The 19966-nt window shown below is 49.2% G+C and overlaps 2 protein-coding genes across 5 annotated transcripts in view; one reads left to right on the top strand and one right to left on the bottom strand.

Moving 5' to 3' along the window:
- Positions 1-19966, top strand: part of LOC132378781 (G-protein coupled receptor 161-like) — a 74369-nt gene that overhangs the window by 37110 nt on the left and 17293 nt on the right. Inside the window, exon 3 of one of the 3 annotated variants that reach the window (XM_059945938.1) lies at positions 7214-9603. The exons of 1 other annotated variant lie outside the window; for it this stretch is intronic. In XM_059945938.1, the coding sequence (XP_059801921.1) occupies positions 7214-7281 (68 nt within the window). In that variant the 3' untranslated portion in view covers positions 7282-9603. Of the gene's footprint in view, positions 1-347; positions 543-7213; positions 9604-19966 lie in introns of those variants that run through there. One more of the 3 variants, XM_059945937.1, reaches the window with a different exon arrangement.
- The window catches only part of LOC132378780 (creatine kinase U-type, mitochondrial-like), a 41983-nt gene continuing 22552 nt past the window's right edge, over positions 536-19966 (bottom strand). For both annotated transcript variants that reach the window (XM_059945936.1, XM_059945935.1), the window contains exons 4-10: positions 15882-15977; positions 14702-14923; positions 13674-13759; positions 12969-13092; positions 6832-6966; positions 3558-3683; positions 536-2713 (exon numbers count right to left, since the gene is read on the bottom strand). In XM_059945936.1, coding sequence (XP_059801919.1) covers positions 2597-2713; positions 3558-3683; positions 6832-6966; positions 12969-13092; positions 13674-13759; positions 14702-14923; positions 15882-15977 — 906 coding nt within the window. In that variant the 3' untranslated portion in view covers positions 536-2596. The remainder of the gene's footprint in view (positions 2714-3557; positions 3684-6831; positions 6967-12968; positions 13093-13673; positions 13760-14701; positions 14924-15881; positions 15978-19966) is intronic.

A 19966-nucleotide genomic window follows, 5' to 3' on the forward strand; every position in this document is an offset into this window, starting at 1 on the left:
TACCTGCACAGAACCCCACGCAAATATCCCCTGAACGTTTGCCACATTTCTTAGGTACATTTCCCTGAGAACATCTGTTCCCAATTTATCCTTTCAAGTTTCTGCCTGATAGCCTCATATTTCCCCTTACTCCAATTAAACGCTTTCCTAACATGTCTGTTCCTATCTCTCTCCAATGCTAAAGATTTTAAAGATAATCTCTCTGGCTCCTTATCACACTTGGGGCTGGTTGGGTCAGAGGTTTAGCCGAAGTTTTGGTCCCTAGCTGCTGTCTGATGTAGTCTTTAAGCCGAAGTGAGAATGACTGGAAACCAGCAGTTGATACCGTCTCTCTGGTCTGATTGCAGAGATCCGGAAGTCCGTATCGGCAACGTTCCTTGGGGATTCCCCACTCCGCAGATTCCCTCTGCATCTCCGCTCCTCTTCCTTCCGGCATGGGGCCGCTGCCGGTTGGGAACGTCCCAGCAACGCGGCCCATGGGCCTAAGAATGGGAGACCGTGACCTCGGCAACAGGCTGTGGCCCCGGCACCAAGCAGTGACTGCGGCAACAGTCAGTAATCCCAGCGACAGATGGCGACCCCGGTATCAGTCCGTGTCCTCTCTCTGTTTAGTGACCAAGGCGACAGTCAGTAATCCCAGCGACAGACATAAGTCTGTGTCCTGTCACTGCTCAGTGACCATGGTAACGGGTGGCGAACCTAGCAACAGACAGGCATTTCTTCCAGAGGTCAGAAGCCACTGGTCACCATTCAGAGACTCCTCTGGGAATGGCCAGTGAACCGGACAGTCCCGGCAATATCCAGTGACCACCGCTCATTCGCCCAGCCCTTACTCTACCCAGTACCGGTCCGTGGTCAGCGTCCCCCGGACAAGCTCCCAGTGACCCCGGGAGTGGCCGGTGTCGGCAGGCTGGTGATGCCGGACATTGTTTCCCGTGTGATTAAAATGCCTGTACACGAATGGGAGAACATAACTCTGGCCCCAGCCCACAGTTAATTCAGAAAGGCTAATTCACACGAACTGCGCTCATTGTGAATCTGTTCGCTTTAATAACGGACTGTGGATTGGGAATGCTCAGGGTATCGGCGCGGTCCCTGCCTACTTGCCCTGAAGGTACCGACTCCTCCCCCACTCTGCCCAGCCGGATCACGGGGCTGTCTCCGTCATGCGGGTCCTCACTCGTGATCTGGGTCTCTGCTCGTCTGCCAACGCCGAAGCCAAGTCTGCTCGTTGAAATATTCGGCATAGTCGAACAACTACCACTATCACACAGGAACGCCTTTCATTCCACAGGGACTCTGTCAGTTCCCCGGGACAGAGTGCGGATGGCGACCACTCAGGGATCGGGGACGGCCCTCTCCCTCGGGGTGGGACTGGGGAAGTTCTCTCACACTCCCCCCCCCCACCCACCCCGCAGCAGGTCAGGCAACATCTATGGAGGGGAACAAACAGTTGATGTTTTAGGCCGAGACCCTCCATTAGGACTGGAAAGGAAGGGGGCAAAGCCAGAATAAGAAGGTGAGGGGAGGGGGTAGGACTACAAGCTGGCAGGTGATAGGTGCGTGGGTGCAGGAGGGGAGATGCTGGGAGGGGATAGGTGAGTGAAAGAGGGGAGGTATTGGGAGGGGATCAGTGGAGGAGGCAAAGGAACCTGATGGGAGAGGACAGTGGGCAATTGGAGGAAGGTAAGGGAGAGGGGCACCAGAGGGAGGTGACAGGCAGAGAAAGGATGAGTGGGTAACCAGAACGGGGAATGGAAAGAGAGAAGAATGGGGGGGGGGAGAGGAGAGTTAATCAGAGAGATGATGTTTATGCCATTGGGTTGGAGATTAGCCAGACTCAAGAATATGAGATGTTGCTTCTCCAACCTCAGAGTAACCTCATCACGGCAGAAGAGGAGCCCAAGGACTGACATGTCAAAATGGAAATGGGAAGTCGAATTGAAATGGGTGCCGCTGGGAAATCCCACCTATTCAGCTTGACAAAACGGTCCTACACTCCGCCTTGGAACCACAGAAGTCAGCTGGTGGTGTAGTGGCACCTGCACCAGACTTTCAAGGCAAGTGGGCCCGGGTTCGAATCCTGCAGACTTCCTTGCACACTGTCCATCTGTGCTGGGTTGAGCACCAAGCTAGCAACTCAGGCTTGTAAGAAAACAGCCAAAATGCTAATGAGGTGTGAAGAGGAACAACGATACCCTAGAGGAGGCCGAAGACCACACTGGAATGGAACAAGGGTCATTCCTCCCCATGGGAATCAGACAGGAATCTGGGAAGCCCCCGCTCAGGAGTGGGGCGGGTTCTGTGTGATTGCCCCCATCCAGTGATGAGTTAAAGAGTCGCAAATCCCTCCATAGTTTGGGACGTCCCACAGCTGCTGGGATATTTCACCTGCAGTCAGTTATCGGTACTTAGTTAAAGTCAAAAGGTGATGCGATCGAGTGAACAATAAAGTGATTACCAGCCACGTTATATTGGTTTTAACAGTCGGGGAGTTTATTTAATCTGCTGTTGGGATGAATTCCACAGGGTTTGCAGCCATGGGAACACGTTAGCGACACATTGACCCCCCGGGGTGTGGTTGATTACAGAGGGCTCAACGTTTGCCCTGGCTCAGCGGTGGGGGGATCTTGATGTCCTGTCCTCTCTGCAGCCGCTTCTCACACTCAGTCAGATAGTTCACGCCATCAATCACCAACTGGACCAGTTCCACCTGGGGATGTGAAAAACATTCAGTCTTAGAGCCATCGACACATCCCAGGGAGTCCAGGGATCACTGAGACCTTGGCTGGAAATGAAAATGACCTAATTCTTCCCCCTGCTCCCTCCTTCCCACTCCCACAACCCAATGTGCAAAGAATCCTGCCCTCCCTTCCTTATCTCTTCCTCCCACAACCCATTCCATCCCATCTAACATCCTCCTGTGCTCTCTGCCCTTCCTTCTCCATCTCTCTCCTTCCTCAGTCGCTTTTACGCTCCTCTTTGCCTTGTTCTGATCCTCTTCCACACCCCACCCCATCTTCCACTCCTCCCCCTTTGCAATCATCTCCTCCTTGCCTCAAGATAGCATAGCGGTTAGGGCAACACTCAACACCACTAGCGAGTGGGGTTCAATTCCCACCGCTGTCGGTTAGGAGTTTGTATTTTTTCCAAGTGACTGTATGGGTTTCCTCCAGGTGTTCTGGTTTCCTCCCACATTCCAATGACGTACGAGCTAAGGTTAGTAAGTTGTGGGCATGTTACGTTGGCACTGGAATCATGGCGACACTTGTGGGTGAACCCCCCCCCCCACCCCCCAGCATATCCTTCAACTGTGCTGGTCATTGACGCAAATGACATACATGTCATAAATTTTCATCTTCTAATCTTCCTTCCATCTTCACCCTTCTTCATCTTTCCACCTCATCTTGCTCTTTTCATCTGTCTATATTCCACCTTCCTATCGCCTCCCCTTTCCTACTCCCCCCCTCAGTCACTCCACTCCTGTTCTTACTTCCCCTGCTCCAGGATGCATCTGGAATGTGCTGGGAGCACGGGGAACGAGACCACAAACCCACCTCAGATTTTCCCAGCCGGTCCAGGTTGGAGATGTCGAAAACACTGCCCACAGCTGCCGTGTCCACTCCACCTGTGCCACGTTTCTGTAGCCGCAGGTTCTCCAGGATTTTCGAGAAGCGAGGATCCTGAAACGGAAGAACCATCCAGCTGAATGGTGGCTCCACACCCTAGCGAGGGTGCCTGACACACGACACGTTCCCCACCCTTTGGGTAGGAGCTAAAGGCTCAGTGAAAATGGACCCTTGCACGGACAGGAGATTGCTGACTGGCAGGAGGCAAAGAGTGGGATTAAAGGGGATCTTTTCTGGTTGCCTGCCCAGTGACTAGTGGCATTCCTCAGGGGCCGGTGTTAGCGGCCAAGTTTGTGGATGTTAGGTGGAGAGCAGGCAGTGTTGAGAAAGCAGGACTTGTACAGATTAGAATGGGCAAAGTAGCAAATGCAGTACAGTGTAGGGAGGTGTATGGTCATGCACTTTGGTAGAAGGAATAAAGATACAGACCATCTTCTAAACAGGGCGTAAATTCAGAAATCAGAGGGACCCGGGAGTCCTCATGCAGGTTTCCCTAAATGTTAACTTGTAGGTTGAACTGGGAGTGAGGAAGGCAAATGTGATGTTAGCATTCATTTTGAGAGAACTGGAATAGAAAAGCTTGGGAGTAATGCTGAGGCTTGACAAGGCATTGCTTGGACCACATTTGGTATATTAAGAGTGGTTTTGGGCTCCGTGTCTCCAAGATTGGAAGTGCTGGCATTGGAGAGGGTCCAAAGGAAACTTATGAGAATAAATCTGGGAATGAAAGGTTAAATGTACAAGGATGGTTTGATGGGCTTGTACTCACTGGAGTTTAGAAGAATGAGGGAAGATCATTCAAATATGATGGCAGAATATGGTAGGTCAAATATGATGGCAGAATACACTATTAATGGTAAGACTCGTGGCAGTGTGGAGGATCAGAGGGATCTTGGGATCTGAGTCCAAAGGACGCTCAAACCAGCTGCACAGGTTGACTCTGTGGTTAAGAAGGTATATAGTGTATTGGCCTTCATTAATCGTGGAATTGAATTTCGGAGCCAAGAGGTAATGTTGCAGCTCTATAGGACTCTGGTCAGACCCCACTTGGAATACTGTGCTTAGTTCTGGTCGCCTCACTAGAGGAAGGATGTGGAAGCCATAGAAAGGGTGCAGAGGAGATTTACAAGGATGTTGCCTGGATTGGGGAGCATGCCTTGTTAGAATAGGTTGAGTGAACTCAGCCTTTTCTCCTTGGAGAACAGAGGATGAGAGGTGACCTGATAGAGGTGTATAAGATGAAGACAGGCATTGATTGTGTGGATAGTCAGAGGCTTTTACCCAGGGCTATAATGGCTGCCACAAGGGGACACAGGTTTAACGTGCTGGGGAGTAGGTACAGAGGAGATGTCAGGGGTAAGTGTTTTTACGCAGAGAGTGGTGAGTGTGTGGAATGGGCTGCCGGCAACGGTGGTGGAGGCGGATATGATAGGGTCTTTTAAGAGGCTTTTAGATAGGTACATGGAGCTTAGTAAAATAGAGGATGATGGGTAAGCCTAGTAATTTCTGAGCTAGGGACATGTTCAGCTCAACTTTGTGGGCTGAAGGGCCTGTATTGTGCTGTGGGGTTTCTATGTTTCTATCTCATTGAAACCTATCAAGTGTTGGAAGAGTGGATGTGCAGAGGATCTTTTTAACAGTGAGAGTCTGAGACCAGAATGGAACCGAGATCAGGAGGAATTTCTTAAGCCAGAGGGTGCAGAATCTGTGACGTTAATCGCCACAGACAGCTATAGCCCAAGTCATTTAATATATTTAAGGCAGAGTTTCATAAGTTCTTGGTTAGTAAGGGCATCAAAGGTTGTGGGAAGAATAGAAGAGAATGGGATTGAGGGGAATAATAAATCAGTTATGATTCAATGGCAGAGCACAAGCCATGGGCCAAATAACCTAATTCTGCACCTATATCTCTTGGTCTTATGGATTTTATTTAAGGCAGTGTTTTGTCAGGACCTGACTGAGTTGACCTTTATTCCAACAAAACGCACTCTGTTTTGAGCATGGTGGCTCCACATCCTAGCGAGGGTGCCTGTCACACGACACGTTCCCCACCCTTTGGGTAGGAGCTAAAGGCTCAGGGTGAAAATGGACCTTTGCATGGATTGCTGACTGGCAGGAGGCAAAGAGTGGGATTAAAGGGGGCCTTTCCTGGTTGCCTGCCCAGTGACTAGTGGCATTCCTCAGGGGTCGGTGTTAGTGGCCAAGTTTGTGGATGTTAGGTGGAGAGCAGGCAGTGTTGAGAAAGCAGGACTTGTACAGATTAGGAGAATGGGCAAAGCAGCAAATGCAATACAGTGTAGGGAGGTGTATGGTCATGCACTTAGGCAGAAGGAATAAAGATATAGACCATCTTCTAAACGGCGTAAATTCAGAAGTCAGAGGGACATGGGAAATTCAGATGTGATATTCAGGACCTTGCACATCTTATGTTGTTTAAGTCTGCTTCTTTGCCATTACATTTGTGCTCATTACAACATATGGTGCATTTAACACAGCCTTCTCAGGAAATCCCAGGGATAAGCAGCATGGATTAGAATACAGGGTAAACCTACCTCGATCCTATCCCATCCCATCAAGGCTGGGACGGATTAGGTACAGAATGAGGCTCATCACAGACTCCAGCTGAGGATAACACAAATGCCATACGGGCCATTCCTGGGTTATGAATGCCCATCTTACTGACATACCTACAACGAGCTCCAATAATAATACAAAGTTCAAAAATCCGAGATATGTACATTCTTATAAAGAGCAGAGCTAGTTTCCTCTTTCTGTCCACTCTGAGTAAATGAGTGAACATTACTCTGTGTCAGTGTTATGTGCTTTAGAATCCATTCATTACAATACTATGGAATTACAGTTACTGAATCAAGTGATTTTTGTCCATTTTCCAACAGACGGACAACTGTAAAAATTCAACTATTGACACCTTTATGTGTCTCCATCTTTGGAGATTTCACATTTGTGCCCCTGTCAAGATTCAGCTCTGTACATTGACTAAACCAGAAAGGATTGGAAACAGACTAAATCTCCTTCTACACTGTCCCACCACACACTTTCAAGGCAGAGACAGTGCAGCTTAGATACAGAACTGTTGCTGCCCTGAAAGACTGTATTTCAGCACCTTGGTCAGTGTACAATTTGACAGCATAACCTCCATTCTCAGCGAGAAGAAGCTCTGCATGTAGAAGGGAAGCGATACCTTGCTGAGCAGCGGCAGCTTCACGTGCACGCCAGCTCGAAGTCCAGTGCCCAGGTTGGAGGGGCAGGTGAGGATGTAGCCAAGACTCTCACTCCACATGAACTCCCAGCCCTTCTCCGAGATCAGTCTCTCCACCTAAAGGGAATAGGGTTTATATGAAAAGTCAGAATCTGGTTTATCATCATTGACATATAGTATGTCATGAAATTTGTTGTTTTGCAGCAGTACAGTGCAATATATATATAATTACAATAAGAAATATTTATGTTAAACTAAATAAGTAGTGCAAAAATAGCAAGGTTGTGCTCATGGGTGGGTTCATTTTCCATGATGGCGGAGTGGAAGAAACTGTTACTAAAACATTGAGTGTCCCTCTCTTCAGGCTCCTGTACTTCCTATCTGATGGTAACAATGAGAAGAGGACACATACTGGGCGATGGGAGTCATTAATGATGGATGACACCTTTTTTGAAGATGACCTCTTGTAGAAAGCCTCAGTCTGAACCCTTCCTGTGAGCAGCAAGTCCCACAGGCCGGCCACTCTCTGGGAGAAGGAGCCATACTCTCATGTCTAAATGTCGTTTGGCTGGATAACAACGAGGTTTCAACACTTTCAAACCTGAGTTAAACTCTTATGTCAGGGGTTTGATTGGAATCAGAATCAGGTTTAACAACTTTGGCATACATCATGAAATACGTGGTTTTGAGGCAGGAGCACATTGCAATACATAATAAAAAAAGCTATAAATTACAAAAAAAATGAATAAAATAAAAAAATGATGCAGTGCTCATGGGTTCATGGTCCATTTAGTAGTCTGGTGGCAGAGGGGCAGAGCTGTTCCTAAAACATTGAGTGTGTGCGTGCTCAGGCTCCTGTACCTCTCTGATGGCAGCAGTGAGAAGAGGGAAAGTCCTGTGTGATGGAGGTCCTTAATACTGGGTGCCACCTTTATGAGGCATCGCTGTTTGAAGATGCCACTTTATGCTGGTTACAGGACAGTGCAGTCCTGAAGTTTGCAATGTTGCACCTCTGCTTGCTCAGGTAACAGCGGGGCCTGTTCATGCCAAGTCCTGCTCTTCACAATCACTGTACCACTCTGGAACACGTGATCCAGATATCCACAGAGTCTGGTGTGGTCCTGAGGGCTGGAATATTGGAAATGTGCACAACCATGTTCAAAGAAGGGTGTAAGGAAAATGGACCAGTTAGGTAAACTCAGCAGTGCTGAAACTTAGAAATTAACAGGGACTGGTCAGAAGACACCTTCATGGATATGCTAAAGATTGTGTCAAACCTTAGTGAGGATCTCTGATGAAGTAACATAGAGGATCCACGGAGGAAACACCAGCAGCAGTGGTGGATGAAGGTGTGATTGCAACATTTAAGGGAAGCTTGGTTATGGAGGGCTGTGCTCCAGGTGCAGGTTGATGGCACTAGGAAGAACAACAGTTTGGCACAGACTAGATGGGCTGAATTGCCTTTTTCTACACTGTGGTGCTTTATGACTGTAAATCTCCCTTAACAGTGGTTAAGGAGCAGGTGGGACTCTGAGCTTCACAAATAGCGGCATTGTGTGAAGGAGCAAATTAGTGACAAGGAAACCTTGGTTTGTCCACAACTGAGTGCCACATATTAGGAAAGAAGGGAAATGTTTGGAGAGGGTGGAGATTTCCCAAAATGACTGCAAGTCTGCCTTAATTATGTGGGTAGAAAGAACACAGCATGATAGCATAGCGGTTAGCATAATGCCTTTACACTGCCCGCAAACTCGGTTTCAATTCCTGCCGCTGTCTGTAAGGAGTTTGTACGTCCACCCTGTGACCGTGTGGGTTTCCTCTGGGTGCTCTAGTTTCCTCCCACAGTCCAAACGCATATGCGTTCATAGACGTACGGGTTAAAGCAGTTGGGTGGCATGGGCTTGTTGGGCCTGCTACCGTGCTGGATCACTGAATAAATAAACAAAAGAACTACAATTGGAGCGAGAGTTGAAACTGGTTCTGCCAGCCATTTGTTGAAGCTGGAGTTGTTCACTGGTCACTGGTTAGTGAGTCAGAGGCCGGTGCGACCGAGTAAATGGAAATGGTTCTCATTACCAGAGGACCCTGAACCCAGAAGTCATGCACAGAGAGAACGACAAATCTGACATAGGATTTCCTTTATTTTAAACATGGAGCGTTTTGGGTTGGAATGTCCTGCCATGGAAATCGTGGAGACAGATGGCATGGCAGAGTTTGGATGGATTTCCGAGTGGAAAGGATTTGCAGGGAGAGGGAGTCAATTGTGTAGCTGACCCTGACATAATGGGCCGAATGGCCTCCTTCCAAGCCATAACAGTTCTGCGATTCTTCAGAGTTGCAGTCTGCCTAATTCCCACCTTCTCCGGTCTGTGTCATTCCGAGGCTTTGGAAATTTTCCAGGCATGTTTACACCCCAAACTGCTTGGCGGGAGGCCCAGACTGACAGCTGGGGTGTCAGTGGAGGCCGGTGGGAGGGGCAGGGCAATCCTAATCCTGGCCGGCCCCCACTATGCTCACAGGAGGCAGTCAGAGCCTAAACACTTCGGTTGGGGGCTTCACCGTCCCCTCCCCATTCTTGCCTCACCTGCCCCTGCCTCAGCTCCTCCAACAGTAGGTAATGCCGGATTAGATGGAAAACAGAACAATGGGAAAAATGAGATGGGTGGGGAGTCTGGGATCCCAGTCAGGGGCTGTAGCAGGAACCGACGGAGGCATCTGATTACAAGGAACAGAGGGAATGGAGGAGGGGTGGTGAGGGGCAAATGGAGGAGAGGGTGGATGAGGGGGAGGGGGATGTGTGTTTGGATATGGGGAGGTGAGGAGAGGGAAGTGGAGGAGAGGGTAAAGGAGGGGTAGGCAGAGGAGGAAAGGGGGAAGTGGAAGAGAGGAATGGGGAGGTGGGGGTAGGTGGAGGCGGAGAGGGGGAGGGAATGATGAGGGAGGGGAGGGGGATGTGTGGCTGGGTATGGGGGTGCTAATGGAGGGGGAGAAGGATGGGTAGGTGGAGGAGGGGGAGATGAGGATGAGGGAGGGGAATGTGTGGGTGAAGGAGAGGAGATGAAGATGGGGAGGGGAAGGTGAAGATGAGGAGGGGTAGAGGAAATGAGGGTGAGGATGGGGAGGGGTTTGTGTGGGTGGGGAGGGACGTGTGTAGGTGGGGGAGTTGAGGGTCGGGGAGGGGGAGGTGAATGTGGGGGGATGTGTAGGTGGGGGAGAGGGAGGTGAAGGTAGGGCAGGATGTGTAGCTGGGGGAGGGGGAGAGGAGGGTGGGTGGAAGCAGGCGAGCAGAGTGTGGGGGTGGAGGAGGGTGGTGAGCGGATGTTGGGGGGGGGTATTGAAGGGATTTGCATGCGTACAACTGAACTAAAGCTCACTTGCATAATAGAATGATAAATCTGAATGTCACACGGAGGGGAAGTGCTTCCAAGGCAGGAGGGATGGTAACCAGGGCAACATGGACTGCAAATGCAGTGACTGACAAAGAAACCGACAGGGAGAGAAGTTATTTTTGCACTTCGAGTTGTTGCTCCGTGTGCAATAAAATCTGCTTCCACCAATGACTTTCTACAAACAACCACCTTCCACTTGCAACTTCTCAGAAGGTGAGGCTGCTCATCTGTGAATATATCAAGACCAGAACACCCCTCTGCCCCTTTCGAGTACGGTATGGAAACACCAATGGGGACCAGACCAGTCCATCACCAGCAGTGAACACATTTCCATGGAGCACTCTCACAAGAAACTGGCATTCACCATCAAGGACTCCCACTACCCAGGCCATGCTCTTTCCTCGCTGCTGCCATCAGGCAGGAGGTACAGGAGCCTTAGGCCCCACACCACCAGGTTCAGGAACTGTTATTACCATACGGCCATCAGGCTCCTGAACCAGCGTGGATAACTTCACTGGCCTCAACACCAAATGGATTCCATAACCTACATACTCACTTTCAACACTCTACAACTCATGTTCTCAGTATTATTTTTTTCAAATTTGCACAATTTGACTTCTTTTACACATTGGTTATTTGTCAGTCTTTGCCTATGTATAGTTTTTCATGAATTGTATTGAATTTCTTTATTTTCCTGTAAATGCCTGCAAGAAAATGATCTCAGGGTAGTCTATGTGACATATACGTACTTTGATAATAAATTTACTTCATGCAAGTGCCACACAAGTTCCACCTCCAACAAGAGAGAGTCTAACCATCTACCTGGACATACAGTGAATTTTCATCGCTGAGGCCCCCATCACTGATAAACAGAGGAGGTTGGGGTCACCCATGATCACAAACTCAACTACCAACTGCATAACTACCACACAAAACTCTGGAGGGACTCAAGGGGTCAGGCAGCATCTGCGGAGAGAAATGGATGGTCAACGTGTTGAGTTAAAAGATCTCAGTTTGAAACATTGACCGTCCATTTCACTCTACGGATGCTGCCTGACCTGGTGGGTTATCAATTTTATTTATTTATTTAGAGATACAGTGTGGAACAGGCCCTTCCGGCCCAATGAGTCCCACTGCCCAGCAACCCATCTATTTAACACTGGCCTAATCACAGGACAAATTACAATGACCAATTAACCTACTAGCCAGTACGTCCTTAGAGTGCGGGAGAAAAATGAATCACCCAGAAGAAACCCATGCACTCAGGCAGAACATACAAACTCCTTACAGATGGCATCAGAACTCCAATCTCCGGAACACCCTGTGCTGTAATAGCATCAAGCCAACACTACATTACCAACATCTTATGTGTTGCCCCACATTCCAGCCTCTGCAGTCACTGGTGTCTGAGTAAGTACCATGGTGCTCCAGAGTCTGGGCACCTTGCAGCTAGTGACTCATCTCCCGACACCCAGCCCCTTCCAATTATTTGCAAGGAGGGGAATGGAATGCTTAACACCACTCAAAAAGCTCAACACCATCTCCGCTTGGTACCACTGCCGAGACAAGGGAACATTCCTCCCCTCCGTCAGTGGTGCTCTGGGGCTGTCAGCTGCAGTGCACCTCCTACCCCGACTGCTCCAACACCCGTGACCTCCACCTCCTAGAAGCTCAAGTGGAGCAGGCGTATCTCTCTAACCCACTTTTTATAATGCTGTTTACGTCGTAAATACATGCTGGTATTTATTATTCATACACATTTTATTCCATAACCGCTAGCTTTATTTTTATATAATTTTATATTCTTTAATATTTCTGAATGTTGTTTTTTTGTGCATTTTGGTCCTGACCAATATGCCAGAGAAAATTTATAATACATGTAAACATACACTCAGTGACCACTTTATTAGGTACATCTGTAGACCTACTTGCTAATGCAAACATCTAATCAGCCAACATAATGCATAAAAGCATGCAGGCGTGATCAAGGGACTCGGCTGTTGTTCAGACCAGACAGGGGAAGAACTTTGACCATGAAATGCTCACTGGTGCCAGACGGGGTGGTTTGAGTATCTCAGAAACTGCTGATCTCCTGGGATTTTCTGGGACCTCTAGAGCTCACAGAGGATGGTGCAAAAACAAAACAAACGGCGATTCTGGGGGCAAAAATGCCTCGTTAATGACAGATAACAGGGAAGCATGTCCAGGGTGATTCACGCTGACAGGGAGGCAACAGTAACTCAATCAAATGTTACAACAGTGGGGTATAGAGAGCATATGTTGAACCTGAGATGGGTTGATCCTTGATCTCTGAATGTTGTCCAGGTCTTGCTGCATGTAGCCAATGGCTGCTCCACTTTTTTGAAAAGATGCAAGTAGAACTTGATTCCTTGTCCTCCAAGTCCCTCACTGTTCTTACTTGGAAATGTCTCACAACTGCATCTAAATCCTGCACCATTCCCACCTTCGGTACACAGCTTGCAGCAGCTGAAAAATATGACTCACCACCACTTTCTCAAGGATAGTTAGGGACAGGGAACCTGATGTTGTGAGCAATGTCCAGTATTTAAAGGGAAAATGTTCCTGGGGCTCTGTGGAAAGAGTTTGGGGAATATGACTGTACGGATAAATCCACCAAAGAGCCAACACAAGCACGATGAGCTGAATGGCCTCTTGCACTGCCCAGAGTAGGTTCCTAGTTCTTTGGATTTTACACAGAATCTCATTCACCTCTTTGAGGCCTCGGCAGAACCTCTCAAACACCCTCTTCATGTTGCCCCCCTTCTCCATGGAGATGACTCGAGTGTGGTCCTCCTCATTAACCCAGATTAGGAAAGTCTTCTCATTGTTATGCCTGTAGAGCAAGAGGAGAGATCTCAGTCAACAATGGCCGCATCTTTAGCTGTATTCATACCTGGAAATATCCACCTCTTTACATTTTCTGCATGAGATACATTGTTTTAAAATCCCCCCAGCTGCTTGAATTTCGACTTGCCCCCTTCAGGTATCAATTTCTCCTGCAAATGAACCCCTTCCTTCCCTCCATAGTCATCTGTCTGCCACCACCTCCCATTTCCTGACTCAGAACTTGTCTGATCACACGATTAGTACAAACGTAAAGAGGTTTAGAATATTAAAGTTGGAGTCCTGTGTAGTTGAGTATTTTGGCCTCTGGTTACACAGCATCAAGCTTTGTCCAATCCAGGACAAATCCATCTATGAGGCCAAGGGAGAATTCGGACCAGGGAAGGATGGAGGAAAGCAGAGATGGGAGGTGAGGGGCAGGGACAAGGCTGTGGTCTTCAGGGCAGAGTGGAGGGAACAGAGAAAGGGGAGAAGGAGGGGGAGAGAGTGAAGGTACTAAACTAGGTTTCTAAGGCTCTGGTCAACCATAACTCGAAGAGTTGGGCAGGACAACTAGACTGATGGACTCACCAGATCCCACGGGCATCAGGCCAGTCTCTGGCCATCCCCGATGAGGTCAGCAGAGGAGACACCGGTTTGTCAAACAAGAAATGGTCCTAAGGATGGAAAAGTCTATAGTTATTAAAGTGCTTCTGCATTGGACCAAGTCATGATCAAAACATATCTAGCATTAAATAGTGATGAGAGATAACAATGCTTTCATGGTAGCTCTCTGGCCCTTGCAGTGTCCTATCACACTCTTCTAATCCTCTATACACTTTCAGCTAACTCCCCAAGGCAAAGCACAGTATGGGTTGGATATAAGATACAGCTTCTTTGACACCATCACATCAGGGGCAGCGAGTGAAACTCATTCCCAAGAAAGGAAATGAAATCTACCACCATGGCAACCTGTGCTCTTTGAGACGGAGTTGTGTTGCAAGTCACATTTAATTTGGAAGACTCCAAAGCGTCCCCAAGAACTCTTACTGATATGAGAGCCTTTGAATGCCAGGACATTCTTCTCTGCACTGGGTGGCTGTAGATCAGGAACACGGGGCTGAAGTGCAGCCCGTACTTGAGCAGTGGCCCCTTTGGGTACTCACATAGAGGCAGCCACCTCTCACCCTCATACTGTATATACATGGTACACCGTCTCCCCCCAGCTGCAGAAATAGCAGGGGGTTCTAGGGAATCTGTTGCTCTGTGCAACACTCTCCACCCCGGATCTCCAAAGTAAAGCTGCAGCACACCCGGGTACAGTAAAGAGACAACACTGGGGAGGTCCCTTATTGCTGGATGATAAAATATAGTGAACAGCATGTCCTGATGGCAGACGTACGGTGTGCATGAGCAGCCTGGATAAGCACTGCCTCAGTCATCGTGAAGTGACTCTGTGAGGACCCCTGCAAGGCGGCTTAGCTGCCCCTGCCCTGGGCGTGTGGAGGGAGCTGTTATCGATGTCTGACCCCTGCTCTGTGCGTGTGACAGGGTAGCACCCGTGCCACACCACCGCCCCCACCCCCTGCAGAAGGGGAGCTGCTGGTTCCACATCTTACATCGATGAGTTGCTGCTGCTCCTTGTCCGTCATGGTGGACAGGCTGTAGTATCGTCCAGCCAGGTCTCCCTTCAGCCCAGCGAGGGCGTCGACAGTCACCCTCTCCACCTCTCTCCTCTCAGCTCGGGTACAGGCAGGGGGCATACTCAGCCCGCGGATACTGCGCCCCGTCCTCACGCGGGAAGACAGCACGTAACTCTCATCAAGCTGCCCGCCTCTAATCTGCAGCAGGGATAAAAACAAAGAACGGTAAAAATGCCAGACAAAGCTGTGAATAATTTGTCAATCTGGCAGCGGTTTTAGAGTGAGAAATACTGAACACAAGAGATGCTGGAAATCCAGAACAACGCGCACAAAATGCTGCAGGAACTCAGCAGGTCAGGCAGCATCTATGGAGGGGAATAAACAGTCGACATTTTGGGCTGAGACCCTTCATCAGGGACTGGGAAAGAAGGGGGGAAGAGGCCAGAATAAGAAGGGGGACAGAGGAATGAATACAAGGGGTAGGTGATAAAGAAAGCAGGTGAGTTAACTTTATAGGTTGATAAGAGCTGGCCAGTTCTGACACAAAGTGGAAAGCCTGGTTATTTGAAATGATTGCGCTCTTTCATGGCAGGAAAGTGCCGAATTGGAGGATGAGCTGTTGCTCCTGGAGCTTGCACTGAGCAGTGTCAGAGATGCAGAAAACAGGGCACATGGAATACACAAACCAAGAGTACAAGCGAGGTGGAGCAATCAGGTGACAGGGAAATGGAACCTCGGGCTCGTCAATGCAGAAAAAGAACCTGGAAATCGAGTTGGGAAGTGTTAACAGAGTCAGATACATTATGGACATTTAAGCGATTCTTTGATAGGCATATGGATGAAAGTTAAATGGAGGGGTATGGGGGAGGGAAGGGTTAGATTGATCTTAAAGGGTCATCACAACATCATGGGCCGAAGGGCCTTTATTATGTTGTACTGTTCTATGTTCACCTCTCTCGCCCACTTGTACTGTGAGACTTGCCTTAAAACCAGTCTCCTTCGTCAAATATTTTGTCATTAGTTCTGACATCACAAGGTAACCCAGCATTAAATCAAGTTTGACTGTGAAGCCTCAAAGTATTTTCCACATCAAAGTTGCAGTATTAGTTGTTATTTGTTGGTCAATAATATCTCCGTGTTTTACATCGACACTCACTTTACTTGCGTCCAAGTCCGTGGGGTGTTTCATGGTCCTCGGATCATATCCATTGTGTCTTTCCATGATCACAGGGTCAAAAATATCAGCAAAGACCTGCAGCATTGAAGGAGACAGTGTTAGGAAATCATAAACACAAGAGTTGCAGATGCTGGAAATCTGGAGCAACACACACACAAAATGCTGGAGAAACTCAGCAGGTCAGGCAGCATCTACGGAGATGAATAAACATCTCATGCTGAGACCCTTCATCAGGAGCATTAGGAAATGTTTCCCGGAGGTAATACCAAGGAACTCAGCTTAATATCTGGAGGACAGTTTCACCACAACAGGACAGTCACAGGTCTGTCACCTACAACTGCACATTTTGTAGACCTACCAAGGTCAAGTCGACAAGGACTCAGTCCTGTGATAGATGTACAAGGGTCTACAACTCACGGGGTCCCAAGGTGCAAATATGAAGTCCTGGATCCAGAGGCTTAAGTACAAATCAAACTTACATGCAGGAGGGTGTTGAGATGACATTGCATTGTTAAAAAGTTAAAAGATTAGTTTTATTTATCATATGCACATTGAAACACACAGTGAAATGCATTGTACATATTGTCCTGTGTTCATCACACCAGAGCTCTGTCTGATTGAGATGAAGGATAAACCTTCCTTGGACATTATTTCGTAGAAGAAATGGTAACTTGTACTGAATATGAGATGTTGCTGCTCTCTCTCATCATGGCAGTACAGGAGGCCATGGACCAACGTGTCAGAATGGAAATGGGAATGGGAATTAGAATTCAAATGGGTGGCACCAGGAAATCTCACCTGCTGTGGTGAGTGGAGTGAAGGTGAATGATAAAGCGGTCTTATTGAACATTATTAACCTGGAGCTCTGCGTATGGCTTTGTACATTGAAGGTGCTGCAGAAAAGGTTCACTAGGTTGATTTCTGTAAGGTGGTTGAGCCATTTTGGACTATAGACAGATGAGAGGTGACCTTGTTGAAGCATATTGGATTGCAAAGGCGATTGACAGAGTGGAACTGAGAATATGTTTCTTCCAGTGGGTGGAATTGAAATATTGAAGGGCCTAGATAGAGTGGATGTGGAGAGGATGTTTCCAATAATGGGAGAGTCTAAGGCCAGAGAGATGCAGACTAAAAGGATATCCTTTTAGAAAGCGAGAGGAGGAATGATTTCTTTAGCCGGGGGGGGGGGGCACAAATCTCAGGAATTCATTGCCACAGGAGGTCAAGTCATAAAGTGGAAGTTGATAGGTTCTTGATTAGTAAGGGTGTCAAAGGTTACAAGGAGAAGACAGCAGAATGGTGTAATAAATCAATGATGATGGAATGGTGGAGCAGACTTGATGGGCTGAATGGCCTTATTTTGTCCTGCGTCTTATAGATGTATCTGGAGTTAGGGTTCACAGTTTTAGAATAAAGAATGAATCATTTCCAATGGAGGAATTTCTTCTCTCAGAAAAATGAGCATCTTTGGTCATTTTCTTCTCCAGGATGTGGAATTGTGTTTCATGATCCAGGCTTCTTTGTGGTTACTCTTCAGAGCATGAGCACAGAGGAGAATGAAATGATTGTTCGCTCAGAAGTACTCTGAGCAAATAACAGGCAGGATAGGCAAAGGAGAGTTAGTGGATGTTGTTTACTTGGATTTTCAGAAGGCCTGTGACAAGGTGCTGTGTAACAACACAGGAGCCTATGGCATTACAGGAAAGATACTAACATAGATAGAAGATTGGCTGATTTGCAGGTGGCAAAGAGTAGGAATAAAGGCTTCAGGTACTAGATGGGTGACCACAAGGAGAAGCAACTAGTATCCTGTTCGGATACTGCTGGAGGATGACGACTTATCAGGGCACAGGAACAGCAGCCAGGCCAGTGGCGCGGTGGCCAGCTCTGAGGCTCACCAGGGAAGGGTGAACTCATGCAGAGTGCTAGTGATAGGAGACGTGATAGCTCGGGGTACGGACAGCAGACTCTGTGGCCGTGGAAGAGAAGCCAGGGTGGTGTGCTGCCTCCCAAGTATCTCAGAGGGAGGGTGAGCAGCCAGGGGTCATGGCGCACAAAGGTAGGGGGTGAGGATAGTCCTGTGCAGTGAGTACAGGGAGCCTGGGATGAGGCTGAAGAACAGGACATCCAAGGTATAGTAGTAACCTCCGGATTACTCCCAGTGCCACATGCCAGGCGGGGTAGGTTCTGCCCCAGCACCAGTTCCTCAGCCACACGATCATGTGCAGGGGGCAGAGTTTCAGATTTCTGGATCAGTGGGATCTTTTCTGGGGAAGGTATACCATGCATAGAAGGAATGGATTACACCGGAACCCGAGGGGGATCAATATTCTTGCAGGCAAGTTTTCTAGAGCTTTGAGAAGGGTTTAAACTAAGTTGGTAAGGAAATTGGAACTGAAGTGATAGGGCAGTTGCTATACAAGTTGATGCTGTACACTGTTAGACTGTAAGGATGGACAGGCAGGTGAGAGAGCAAATTTGAAATAGGTGATGAATATTGGACCAAAGGTGTTATATTGAAAGTGTGCTCTATACTTTATTTCTTACATCCTTCACATACATGAGGTATAAAAATCTTTATGTTACGTCTTCGTCTGAAAGTGCAATGTGCACATTATAGCAATTTATAATAAATAGTATGTACAGTAAGATATACAACAGTCAATATAGTTTAGAATAGTGGTCGCCAACCCGTCGATCGTGATCGACTTTCCCAGTAGATCCCGAAAAAAATCAAAATACACAAATACTGTTGAGAGATTGTTTCCGGGTTGCGGGATTTCAGTTCCGTTCTTTCTGCCCAGTGTGCATGCGTGTAGCTCCCCCACACTACACAGTGTAATTCAACACGTACAAACAAGCTGGATGAACTCAGCAGGTCGGGCAGCATCCGTTGAAATGAGCAGTCAACCTGCTGACTGCTGAGTTCCTCCAGCTTGTTTGTACGTGTTGATTTGACCACAGCATCTGCAGTGTACTTTGTGATTACACGGTGTACTTCAGTGGTCCCCAACCACCAGGCCGCGAGGAAACAATACGAGTCAGCTGCACCTTTCCTCATTCCCTGTCACGCCCACTGTTGAACTTGAACCCACACGAGATCATCAATTGCCTAAATGCGGTGATTCCCTAGCGCCAGGGATCACTGGTTCGCCTCGGGCGGCCAGCAAGAACTTCTGTTGCTACTGGACCGGGGCGCGGCCGGCGGGAACTTCCGATGCTACTGGCCCGGGGTGCGGCCAGCGGGAACTTCCAATGCTACTGGCCCGGGGTGCGGCCGGCGGGAACTTCCGATGCTACTGGCCCGGGGTGCGGCTGGCAGGAACTTCCGATGCTACTGGCCCGGGGCGCGGCCGGCGGGAACTTCCGATACTACTGGCCCGGGGTGCGGCTGGCAGGAACTTCCGATACTACTGGCCCGGGGTGCGGCTGGCAGGAACTTCCGATGCTACTGGCCCGGGGCGCGGCTGGCGGGAACTTCCGATACTACTGGCCCGGGGTGCGGCCGGCGGGAACTTCCAATGCTACTGGCCCGGGGTGCGGCCGGCGGGAACTTCCAATGCTACTGGCCCGGGGTGCGGCTGGCAGGAACTTCCGATGCCACTGGTCCGGGGCGCGGCTGGCGGGAACTTCCGATGCCACTGGTCCGGGGCGCGGCCGGCGGGAAGTGCCATTGCCACTGGTCCTGGGCGCGGCCGGCGGGAACTTCCGATGCTACTGGCCCGGGGTGCGGCCGGCGGGAACTTCCGATGCTACTGGCCCGGGGCGCGGCCGGCGGGAACTTCCGATGCTACTGGCCCGGGGCGCGGCCGGCGGGAACTTCCGATGCTACTGGCCCGGGGCGCGGCCGGCGGGAACTTCCGATGCTACTGGCCCGGGGTGCGGCTGGCGGGAAGTGCCATTGTCACTGGCCCGGGGCGCGGCTGGCGGGAACTTCCGATACTACTGGCCCGGGGCGCGGCCGGCGGGAACTTCCGATGCTACTGGCCCGGGGTGCGGCTGGCGGGAAGTGCCATTGTCACTGGCCCGGGGCGCGGCTGGCGGGAACTTCCGATACTACTGGC

Source organism: Hypanus sabinus, chromosome 21, assembly GCF_030144855.1.
Source record: "Hypanus sabinus isolate sHypSab1 chromosome 21, sHypSab1.hap1, whole genome shotgun sequence".
In the NCBI taxonomy this organism is placed as follows: domain Eukaryota; kingdom Metazoa; phylum Chordata; class Chondrichthyes; order Myliobatiformes; family Dasyatidae; genus Hypanus; species Hypanus sabinus.